The sequence below is a fragment of the Perca fluviatilis genome, chromosome 15 (assembly GCF_010015445.1).
Source record: "Perca fluviatilis chromosome 15, GENO_Pfluv_1.0, whole genome shotgun sequence".
Taxonomy (NCBI): Eukaryota; Metazoa; Chordata; class Actinopteri; order Perciformes; family Percidae; genus Perca; species Perca fluviatilis.
Window position 1 is genome coordinate 25,748,789 of NC_053126.1, and position 12,804 is coordinate 25,761,592.

A 12,804-nucleotide genomic window follows, 5' to 3' on the forward strand; every position below is an offset into this window, starting at 1 on the left:
TGGCAAGTGAAATTAAATTAACCTGTTCTTTCTAAGTACCACTTTTCTGGTAATACAAGGTTTATATAAGATTTTATCCTCCACTGCCACATTGATTCAAAATGTGAAGTATTGGACAATAGCCAATGCTACATACAGACAGTATTTGTCCTTTACAAATACACTAAGCAAACTACCTCACTTCACTAACGACTGATACTGCAAACTACTTTTGCCGATTGCAGATGTTGCAATGATATTTTGAGACAAAGATGGGTAACATGGGATTAATAAAATAAATTCCCAACTATCTGCGAAAAAAGACAAACTACAGAGGGGCCAGTAGGAGAACAGTGATGGGGTAAAGGCGGGAAAGGGAGTTTTTTTTTAAATGGATATATAAGATTCACACTCACTGATACATTCTCACATACATGCTCACACACGCACACACATACACAGAAAAATACAGCATATATATATAGATATATGAAAACATTTATATACCCATAGTACATAAATAAATCCATAACATGAATATCTGTGTATATACACATATATATGCCATAATGTACGTACACATACATATATAATGCATCCATTTGTGTGTGATTATATATGTAAGACTTCGGAATGGGGCTGTTGTAGTGCATTCGGAGAGTGTCATAAACCATTAAAACCATTTTAATAAGGGTTTATAAATGGTTTATATGTGTGACCAACAGTGCTCCAGAGAAACACACACATTAAAAAGTTTCATTTGCTTTCATGTAATGTTGCAGCTCCTTCTTGTGGCCATTTTGCATCCCTCCAAGTAACCTCAAACAAAGGACTGACCAGTGTTTTCAACAACCTTTGATTTAAATCCTTTGTGAGTTTACAATCATTTTGCTGTTTTTATCCAGCATGTGATCAGGGAAAATGTACTGACCTAGGTAAAGGCATTATATTTTTGGACTTACTGCATGGCAGGAAATTTGCCTAAAGGGATTTATTCTCCTGGAGGAAACAAAATGGTGTCAAGTGAAGGCTCCTATTCATAGAGCATAAAAGTTTACAGACAGGGGATACCTTACCTGCAAAACATCCTGGGTGCCATTTTCTAACAATGTATTTGGGTCTCTTACATAACACTTTTACTTGACAATTAGGATTTGCAAATCTCTGCATGTAATACATAACTTCAGCATGCATTTTTACTACTTTGTGTTCAGGAAACCAAGAATGGCAGTATAAAAACTAAAGACAAAATGAATTAGCATTATTTCAGCTTTGCTTTCTTATTGACTATTATAGCTAGAAAAAGCTTATCTTTTGAAGCAACATCTCCAACTAAACCTCTGACAAACTTAACTGTCATTAAAACAACAACTCTAATCTTTCCAGAAAACAAATGTGTATTTTTACTGAAAGTAATGATGACAATTTTGCTGAGACTCCTTCAAATTATTAGATAAAACCGTGTTTCAGCAAATTCAGAACAGTTGCTTAACTTATTCACCCGTCCAAAGCCTGGTTTGATTTTTACTTTAGTATTCCAACCCTTCACCACTACCACCACCACCACACACACTCTTACACACACAGTGAGGGTACAAATGCAAGTTGGGTAAAAGTGGTGTTAAAATGATCAGACGTGACAATAACACGCAGGACGAGGCAGGACAGAACAAAAAATACACTTATAGTACTACACAGTCTGGTCAGGAGAGGGTTATGTGCGATGTGTGTGTGTTTAAGAAACTAGCAGGGTTGTCTTAGTGGCTGGGACAGTCGTAATATAAGGGGATAGAGGAAAGAACGAAGAGGAAGGAAGGAAAACAAAGAACTTAAAGAATAAGGCAAGAGATTCAACTAAAGCACAAACCAACTCAGGTGAATAGAGGTCTGTGGTAAAATGGTGAGCTTTCCTCCCACCTGACTTCTATTATTCCTCACTACCAAAGAAATTCACAACAAGTTCTTCTGTGGTGTGAATCGAAATGTCAGCAGCATTACAACCACGTTTAAAAAAAAAACCCACCTCACTTAGTGTTACTTTATCAACTGTTTTTGAGTTTTCTCCTTTCCTACAAAGCTGTTTTCACACAGTCTAACTCCCAGCGCGTCAAAAAACGATGCTTGGTCAGGTGCCTTTAGCATTAGTCTCGCATTGCCAGACCTTCCTCCATGCGCTGTGGAGGAGGGTCTGGCTAGAAAAACGTGCTTTGTTTTATTGGTATTTCTTTAAACCAATCACAATCGTCTTTGGCAGCACTAAGTGCCGGACACAATGACGGTGCCGCTGCAAAATAGCCTCAGGAAGGAACTTGTTTTGGTGGAACATGTGTACGTTCAAAAGTTGTTTTAGTCGTGCAACAGAAAACTCAGAATGGACAGACAGTCTAGCTAGCTGTCTGGATTTACCCTGCAGAGATCTGAGGAGCCTGAATTGACCGGAGTTTAATGCCAACACAAAGAAAGGGGAATGTAACGTCCATCCGGCCGAGAAATCCTCGGCGCAGGAATAAGAGCTTTGAGACGGCCTTTATGAAGGCGGACCAGCACGACTTGTGGTTCAAGCAAGGAGTGGGAGGATATATTGAATAAGAGACTTTGGATCCGCCAACTATACTATACTATACTGATACTACTCATTACCGTCGTTGCTCTTCATACTATGTAATCTTACAGCGTAGCGGTAGAGCTGCAGCTGCTACGTCCGGTGCGTCCCATTCAGGCGCTAAAGGGTTCCCTTTGTATCGGTATCTGACGCTTGGAGCCAGTGACCAAGCGTCAGCATTTGACGAGTTGGTAGTGAAACGGGTTGGTTTTCTTATCGATGGAAATGCTAAAGCAGTGACCAAAACCTGCATGAGAGGGTTATTACTTTGAATTATGTACAAATAGACATTTCATAGAGATTTCTTATTACAGAGTAAGTGCTTTAGGTGTTTTGGTGGTTTACTTTGGCCCTATGGAGCCTCACTTGAGAACTGACTAACATTAGACTGCTGGTAACAATAATATACAAGCTCTACAATAAAGCAACTAGTAGGATCTAAAAAGTTATAGTTCAGCTATAAATTACAAGCTGTAATGTTGTATTACACGCATGTACTGTTTTCTGTGAATCCCTTATGTGTGTGCAGGTATATCACATGCAGCATAGGAATGGCAGACTCCAGACAACTACTATATAGAGAGGTATTTACACACTATAAATACTCGAAAACCAGGTTTGATTTTATGAAAATGTTAAGGATTGCGACTGTAATAGCATTTAAACTCAATATGTCTTTGGCTGATCAGAAAGCTGTGTTTATTCAAGGGAACTTTTGTGGAATATGTATTTACGCCATGTGTAACTGCATGTCTTACATAATCTAAGTGCAATGACCAAAAAAACTTTCATCGCGTATGTCCATTTAGTAAGCTCAAATGTCTACAATATTGATGCAATAGTGGCTTAAACAAATTAGGCTCCTGTCTAAAAGCTGACTCTTTACTCAGTAATGGAAACGACAACAGCAACAACAGAAAAAGAAAAGTTATACAGTATGAGCAACACAGAAAATTACATAAATAATGATCCATAATAGAAAACTTCAATGGATGCCTTCTCAGAACAACATTTAAAACATCAGACGAATCAGAAATACTGTATAGTTTGTATATGGGCAGAGGAAAACATCCCTTGAAGCTTTAACAATAACAATAATCATAATAATAATAATACAAATAATAATAACCATAATCATAATACAAATAATAAAAAGGGGGCGTGTACCTGGGGCAGTGGGTGTGTCTCCCTGTGGGGTTGTCACGGGCGACTTGCTATAGCCAAAGGAAGTGAAAAGTGGAAGCAGTGGCTGATGGGAATGTGGTGGAGGAGGAGGCGGTGGAGGCAGGATATGGATCTGATGGAACGTGGTGTCGTTGCCGTTGACTACCGCGTTGGCAGGGGCAACCGTCGCCGGAGGAACCAGCGGTATCTTTTGAAACTGTTGAGTGCAAATGACTGTGCTGGCCAAACCTAGATAACAGCCACCGCGACGACACACACGGACACATACACAACCAGCCAACAGTGAGCCACCGCCATGTAACAAACAAACGACAAAACAGAGAATTACACGTAAGAAAGAAAGAAGGAGGGGGGGAAAAAGAAAAAATTAAAAACAAAGGCTGAAGTGACAAGATTAAACAAAGAAATTAAAGGTGGTGAGGGACATGGCTGATGTTAAAGGGCCAAAGGAGGGCCAAACAAATGTGGGCATTGTTGAAATGAAACATATGGAGAGGTTCAAAGGGACGTGATGGATGGTGAAAGAGGGGATGGACCCAGGGACTGATAACTATCTATATTATATACTATATTATGCTTTATTCTTTTAACATGTGTCTTTCGGTCTTATTTTGTGACACAGGAAATGACATCCAGTCAGTATGTTCTATTGCATGTCATTAGCTATTAGCATACAACAACAAGGACCCAGGGACTGATAACTATTAGCTGTTTCTCTTACCGTGTCTTTCAGTCTTATTTTGCGACACAGGAAATGACAACCAGTCAGTATTTTCTATTGCATGTCGTTAGCTACTAACATACAACAATACGGACATTTAACACTTGCCAAATATCCAGCAGTGTTTATTGGCTCACCAGCGTCCTTCTCAGTAGTTATGCCACTAGTCGCTGTACAGTATAACTCATCACATATATGCCCAAAATAAGTTGTTTAGCTTAGCGCTTTGCACAACTGTTACAAATTGGTATCAATATGTCCTCTATATGAACATTTGAGCGTTGTGACTTATTAAATTGCTACTTAAAAGTGGATGTATTGCGTTCTACAGCATTAAATTGGTCATATGACATGAAATAGTACACTCTAGCTAGCTAGTTTGTGCTAATAACTTGAATGACTGTTTACAGTATGGAGTGTTGTGTCTAAGCTGACTCTGGTGAGTCAAGCCAAGTGCATATTTTATTATATTCCTATCTGACAAATATAGAGTGCTGCAGGAATTTAAAACCCCAAAATTAGATAGCATTTTTGCACTTTAGGTTCCATCGTCAAGAAGTCTGTTTTTTTTTTATGGGTTTTTGGTTAGATGCCTCAGATAAGGTCTGTGGTTAACACGAGCTTAAGAGATTCTCACGTTTTGTTCTACGACATAAAATACATCAGTAAATAACTCATGAAAACTGAAGCTTTCACAAGTTTGTTTTACGTGAAAAATGTGGTTGCTAACAAGTGGCAACATGAGACTACAGAGGTTGTCAGGGACATTAAACGTCATCACGGCAAACACGCAAAATCAAATTAGAAGTGGTGGTGCCATTGAAGTCTTTTCTGATCAATAGACTAGGCATAATCTATTCCATGAAGTTAAGGCTAGGTTAAGGTACTTGCTTAATAACCTTATATAGATCAAGGAAGTGAGGGTCTGTTAACACTGCAAGTGCAACAGAATCTAAAATACTGTGCAACCTGTTGGTAGTCCTTTATAGGTCTGTGCATTCAAAAATATAAATGTTTCATGTTAGCAAAGCCTGCCATTGTCCTCGGACAATGACTTTGGAAATTTCTACTTTAGATGGGTTCCACTATTACTTTGCCAAGTGGTACTGTGCCAAAAATATCAGTGAAATATTTGTCAGTTGTGAACAAAGATGGTCATTGTGCATGATTTGGGAATCAGACAAACCTTTATAATATGTTGAATACTCCAATACAAAATATTTACAACTCACTACTAGGACCTAGCTTAGATAGCTACTGAAGTAGATAACTGCCTTGATAACTATCCACAAGCCAACTGCTAAATTCATCGTCTTATAATTGGTCCCTGCTTTTAGACAGTAACTGTCCCATTCTCATTGAGATCACTGTAATTGTTGTTCTTTTAAAAAAATATTTTCATTTACTTGATGTTCTAATTGGTCATTTATGTTGGTTGAAAATAAATGTTTAATGAATGTAGAATCCCTGTTAGAGGAAAAAGAAGGAAATGAGAGGTGCAGTACATGTATAAGAAACTGATGGGGGAAGAATGGTGGGAAAAAAGAATAATTAAAAATTGATGAAAAACAGTTGAGTAAATTAAACCCCTTGCTAAAACAGCTGCTGTAGCCCCAAATGTGTGTGTGTGTGTATGTGTGTGTGTGTGTGTGTGTGTGTGTGTGTGTGTGTGGTGTGACTGACTGTGCCTGGCAGTGATTTGTCAGTGTGGCTGTGCAAGCTGAGTGGGATAGCTCCAGCTGTTTTGTACTGTAACCACAGCTGCTATATAACGTATGTAACGTTTGTAAGGACAGATGCAGCCGCAATGGCATTTTCCTAACTTGGAGCAGGTTCCATAGTGGTAAAGGGACCGTACAGTAAATATAAAGAATGATGTGACTATGTGAGAGAGAGGAGAGATCATGTGAAAGAGACGAGTGAGACTTTTGTGATTACAGGGGATGAAGCAGACAACAACGGAGGGACAGGAATACAGACTGAGACAAGTAGGACATTATACTACAGAGAGACAGACGGATGGACAGACAGAGGTACCAGACCTACAGACGAACACCAATACACAGTTAAAAAACATCTGAGCCTCTTTGGGAGAGCGCAGTGACACTTTGGGATGACGCTCTGGACGAATGTGCTCTGTAGATCTCACCAGAGAGGTAAAAAAGCTCATTATAGGTGATATAAAATGGAGAAAGGAGGTTAGAGTAGTTTTTGGGAGATTGACACATTAGCTGGTCAGCTTGCCTGTTAAGTAATGTAAACACAGAGATGACACCAAAATGAGACGTGTAACCCCGGGCACATCTTTTATTTGATTAGCAAACATCATATTGCTCATCATGTAATCTTAAAACGAGATGTATCGCTGTAAGTTTACATGATGAGCAATTTGATGAATAGTTCAACATTTTTGTGATTTATACTTGTTTGCTTTCTTGCCACATGTTAGATGAGAAGATTGATACCGCTCTCACATCTGTACAGTAAATACAATGCTGCCGGTTAGCTTAGCTTAGTAGAAACACTGAAAACAGGTGGAGCTAGCTTGGATACACTAGAGGTGAAATGAATTATTATCACAACTTGAACTTTTTCGTGTAGAACAGAGATCTTCAACAGGGGGTCCAGGAACCCTAGGGGGTCCTCAGAGTCAATGCAGGGGGGCCTTCAAATTATTGTTAATTTTTGAACGTTTTTTCAAAAATTAAAAATTCTTAACATGAATCCAACATATTATTAGCAAATGTAAATCCCCACTGCTTACTGGCCTGTAGATAAGGTAGTCACTAAGGCCATACACAGATACAGTTAATCCTAAGGATTCACTGTGCCACATGTACAGTACAGGCCAAAAGTTTGGACACACCTTCTCGCGACTATTTACATTGTAGATTCTCACTGAAGGCATCAAAACTATGAATGAACACATATGGAATTATGTACTTAACAAAAAAGTGTGAAATAACTGAAAACATGTCTTATATTTTAGATTCTTCAAAGTAGCCACCCTTTGCTTTTTTATTAATAATGGAAAAATTCCACTAATTAACCCTGACAAAGCACACCTGTGAAGTGAAAACCATTTCAGGTGACTACCTCATGAAGCTCATTGAGAGAACACCAAGGGCTTGCAGTTATCAAAAAAGCAAATGGTGGCTACTTTGGAGAATCTAAAATATAAGACATGTTTTCAGTTATTTCACACTTTTTTGTTAAGTACATAATTCCATATGTGTTCATTCATAGTTTTGATGTCTTCAGTGAGAATCTACAATGTAAATAGTCATGAAAATAAAGAAACACATTGAATGAGAAGGTGTGTCCAAACTTTTGGCCTGTACTGTATGTTTAACATTGAAAAGTGATTTCTAAAATCATGCCAATAATAGGTTATTTTAATAGCTTAGTATGCTATGCGCTAAAAAGGGAATGTATAAAGGCTTTAGGCTGCCCTACATGTTATTGTAGGCCCAGTTTAATATGCAACTTAATTTTATACAATATGTAGTAGGGGGTCCATGCTCTGTCTCTCTTTCAGTTAAAATATCCTTGGCTTAAAAAACATGAAGACCCCTGGTGTAGAAGAATATAGTGGCTGGCTGGAAAACACGAATGACCCCTATCTACTGTAGAGCCTACTATGTGTTTGATTTGTCCGTTCTGGGCTACTGTAGAAACATGGCACTGCCACATGTCGGACTCTGTGGAAGAAGATCATCGCCACGTGTAGATATAAACGGCACATTCTACGGTAACGAAAACCCACTGATTCTTAGTTTCAGGTGATTATACAATGAATATACGTATTAATATTATACCTATATATCTGTAGAATATTCTAATGGAGCTCAGCGTAAATTCTTTCAGGAAGACTTCAAATAACTTAAATCATTGCTCTCTCTTCCTACATCAAATCAGCTGTTTCAGTTAAACCAATCAGAATTGGCCATGAATTTCAAGGGCCAATCACAGCATTACACCCCTGCTGTCTCTCTCCCTGTGCTGTCAGCTGTCGTTTCAGGCAAAGCGTGCAACCCTCCACCTCCCCTTCCACCTCCAGTCATTGTCACCCTGGGTCTTCCTCCGGCTGACCGCTCCGTCGCCTCCTTCGGTCTGGTCTTCGGGCTCCTTCTCCGCCACCACCGGTGTCTAGATTCCATCGGGGGGGGGGGGTTATGTCCTGTTTCTCTACCCCGTTAAAAAATTACTTTACAACGATGGAGTCTAATCTCCAAAGACTCTGTACATTTTATTATGCATATGTACAATAAACCTTTGCATATCTGCAGCGAAGTCTCTCCTGGTTGAATTCTATATTCCATTTCTGCCAATAGATCCCCCTACACACTGGTACTCTGAGGTCGATTTAAAGTGGATACATTATGCATCTGCGGACCATGTATCAGGTTTTTAACCCCTCTAGGCAAGAAAACAAAGAAGCGTATTTCCCAAAATATCGCACTATTATCATCCAGCAGGTAATGCTAAGTGTCAGCAAGGAGAACTGAACACATTATCAGCTGGGACGCGGGGATGATTTTTGTGTCTGTGTTCTCATTACTTAACAGATATTTTCATCATCAGGCTGAACTCCTGAAAACGTTGTGTTTTCATCCAGGTAGAGTTGTAGTACAGTTAAAATCTGGTGCATGTGCAACTAAAATGCTGCATAAACATTCATCTTGGGTTACATCTTCAGCATGCAGGGATGACAGCAGGCCGACTCACAACTGTCTTCTCTCCCAGTGAGATGAAATATCTCTGAGATGATTTGTATTCTGTATTAATCCAGGGAAAGTTAACTAATGTTGAGCTGTAAGGTTAAGTGCCTTTCTCGGGGGTTTATGGGAGAGGCTAGAACATTAATCATAGCTTCACTTTTCTTCATCTTCTTCTTTTTCTATGTTTCTCCGAGTTCTTCTTCTTCTGTGTTTAGCCCAAATATGTGAAATGTAATTGCCATGACACTTGGCTGACACTCAGCTCGGTCCCGATTTGAATGAACTCCAACACACTCCCATACACACACACACACACACACACACACACACACACACACACACACACACACACACACACACACACACACACACACACGCACACAGGAGGGCACACACACCTGTGCGCTTGCTGATGACTTCCACCATGGTGGACGGAAAGTAGCCCACCCGGTCGTTTCCTGTTCGGTTGTCATGGATACAGCCTTTCCAGCGTCCGTCAGGATGCTGCTCCAGAACCTGTCAGGTGGGCATGTTTCACGACAACAATATTAAGTTTCTTTGTGCACCTCAACCGTGTCCACTGGTTTAACAACATTATTAAAAATCGATTTTTAGAATTACTGAAAAGCCTTTAAAGAACCCGCTCTTTTGAAGTGAAAACTACTTTTCTTTCAAATACAAATACAAAACTGCATTCGAGAAAATTCCAGACAGCAGCAAATTATTCATTCAAACCCTGAGGGAGGAAGCCTAGGCGCTGCTTGGCTTCCTTATTACAGTAATACCCAAAGGCTGCATAAATACTCATAAATATTCACGAGTGGTGGATGGACTGCCGTTTCTGTAAAACATATTTGTATTTGTAAATGAAGGAAGCTGAAAAATCCCTCATTCTTGAATATTCATGAGTAATCTCAACGAACAAGGAGCAAGCTTTCTCAAACTACCGGCCAATAATTAAATACCCAAGCAGGATGGTTGTCATGGCGATGTTAAGTAAACCAACCAGTAGGGCTGCTCGATATGAGGAAAATATCTAATTGTGATTATCTGGACTGATATTGCGGTTGCAACATGATTCACGATATTGTAGGGAATGATCATTTTCAATGAAATATATTAATTTAAAAATTGAAATAATTATAGTGTGGTTTTTGTGAGGATCTGTACCAAACAAAGTTTTTTCTTTAGTCTCTAGGATACGTCTCTGCAGCACCACAATACTTCATTCAGAATGGTTTGGTTTGCTAAGAAAATACTCAAACGATTAAGCAGTTATTAAAATTGTTTCTGACTACAGTATTCAACTAATTGTTTCAGCTCATGTGTGAGTTATGAGCAGTTCAATGTAGAAGATTTTCCCTTCCTCAAATTGTTTCGTTAAACAATATTTGGGTTTTTTTGTGGGCATTTTAGGCCTTTAATTCCACAGGACAGATGAAGACATGAAAGGGGAGAGAGAGGGGGAACGACATGCACGCAGGTTAGAGTCAAACCCGCGGCCGTTGCATAGACGAGTTAACCTCTATATATGTGCGCCTGCTCTACCAACTGAGCTAATCCAGCCACACGTTAAACAATATTTTAGCAGCCTGAAGAGGTAAAACAATAAAAAAGCTTTCTCATTTTGTGTAATTTAAAAAAAAATATGAAAACTTTGTGCATCACTATAGTCAACAAACAGAGCTCAAGTAACTCACTTTTCAGCTTTGATGTCAGAAATGCTCAGTGTGTCTGTTCATAATGACATCTTTTTGTTGTTGTCAACATTGAGAATGGCCATGTTGTGTGTGTGTGTGTGTGTGTGTGTGTGTGTGTGTGTGTGTGTGTGTGTGTGTGTGTGTGTGTGTGTGTTACCGTAATGACGTCTCCTGCTTTGATGTTTAGGCTGGTCAGGTCATAGTTGTTGCAGTAATCCTTCAGAGCCCGAACCTGAAGGGCCGCTGACGCATCTGAGTGACAGAGAGAAAGCCGGTGAATCATACTGTACATTACAGTACATGTACATTCATTACAGTACATGTACATTATTCTACAAAACACATTATCGTGTCAGCACGGTGTGCAATTAAATAGTTCCAGTTATGGAGAATCGCTTTAAACCAGAGTGTCGTACCATCACTTTTCAAAATGTAACTGTTCAACATAACAGCATTACCTCATCATGTTATCTTCCACACCAAAATCATGTACACACTTCTTATTGTCTGTGTTTGGGGTTGGATCCCCCCACCCATCCATCCATCCATCCCCACCCACCCCCCCACACCCAAACACCCACCCACCCATCCATCCATCCATTCCCCCACCCACCCACCCATCCATCCATCCCCCACCCTCCATCCATCCATCCATCCCCACCCAAAATCATGTACACATTTCTTATTGTCTGTGTTTGGAGAGCATAAGTTAAAGGAATAGTTTGATATTTTGGGAAATTCCTCCCCCCCAACCATCCACCCATCTTTCCATCCCCCCACCCCCCACACATCCAAGCACCCACCCACCCATCCATCCATCCATCCATCCCCCCACCCACACACCCATCCATCCATCCCCCACCCACCACACATCCAAGCACCCACCCACCCATCGATCCATCCATCCATCCATCCCCCACCCAGCCACCCATCCATCCCCCCACCCACCCACACACCCATCCATCCATCCATCCCCCCATCCAAAATCATGTACACATTTCTTATTGTCTGTGTTTGGGGAGCATCAGTTAATGGAATAGTTTGATATTTTGGGAAATCCCATCCCTCCACCCATCCATCCAAGCACCCACCCACCCACCCATCCATCCATCCCCCCACCCACACACCCATCCATCCCCCCATCCATCCCCCCACCCCCACACATCCAAGCACCCACCCACACACCCATCCATCCATCCATCCATCCATCCCCCCCCCCCCACACATCCAAGCACCCACCCACCCACCCATCCATCCATCCATCCCCCCATCCAAAATCATGTACACACTTCTTATTGTCTGTGTTTGGGGAGCATCAGTTAAAGGAATAGTTTGATATTTTGGGAAATCCCATCCCCCCCCCCATCCATCCATCACCCCCACACCCATCCATCCAAGCACCCACCCACCCATCCATCCACACACCCATCCATCCATCCATCCATCCCCCCACCGAAACACCCACCCATCCATCCATCCATCCATCCACCCCCCCACCACACACCCATCCATCCATCCATTACATCCTACCCCTCAGCAGTTGTTTGATCTCTCGGCTGGCTTGTGTTGCAGTGAACTGGTAGACGATGTCGAGTGCAGTCTGGCTGTAGGTGTTTCTCACCGTGGCGTTGATACCACTCTGTGGAAGAGGAAAGAAGATGAATTTGGTATGTTGACTTTTTAATTTTCTTGTTTGTTTGTTTTATGCAGAAAGTGAAAACAGACCATTTTTTTTTCTGTTATTGTTAAAGGGACAGTTGACCCCAAAATCTAAAATAACACGTTTTCCCTATTACCTGCAGTGCTATTTAACAATCTAGATTGTTTTGGTGTGAGTTGCCCACTGTTGGAGATATAACGGCCGTAGAGATGTCTTCTTACTGATATAATGGAACT

The 12,804-nt window shown here is 40.6% G+C and overlaps 1 protein-coding gene across 1 annotated transcript in view; it reads right to left on the reverse strand.

Moving 5' to 3' along the window:
• The window catches only part of caskin1 (CASK interacting protein 1), a 151,733-nt gene that overhangs the window by 42,449 nt on the left and 96,480 nt on the right, over window positions 1-12,804 (reverse strand). The window contains 4 exon segments of the mRNA XM_039823944.1: window positions 3,749-3,994; window positions 9,607-9,724; window positions 11,066-11,160; window positions 12,439-12,547. Of these exon segments, the coding sequence (XP_039679878.1) occupies window positions 3,749-3,994; window positions 9,607-9,724; window positions 11,066-11,160; window positions 12,439-12,547 (568 nt within the window).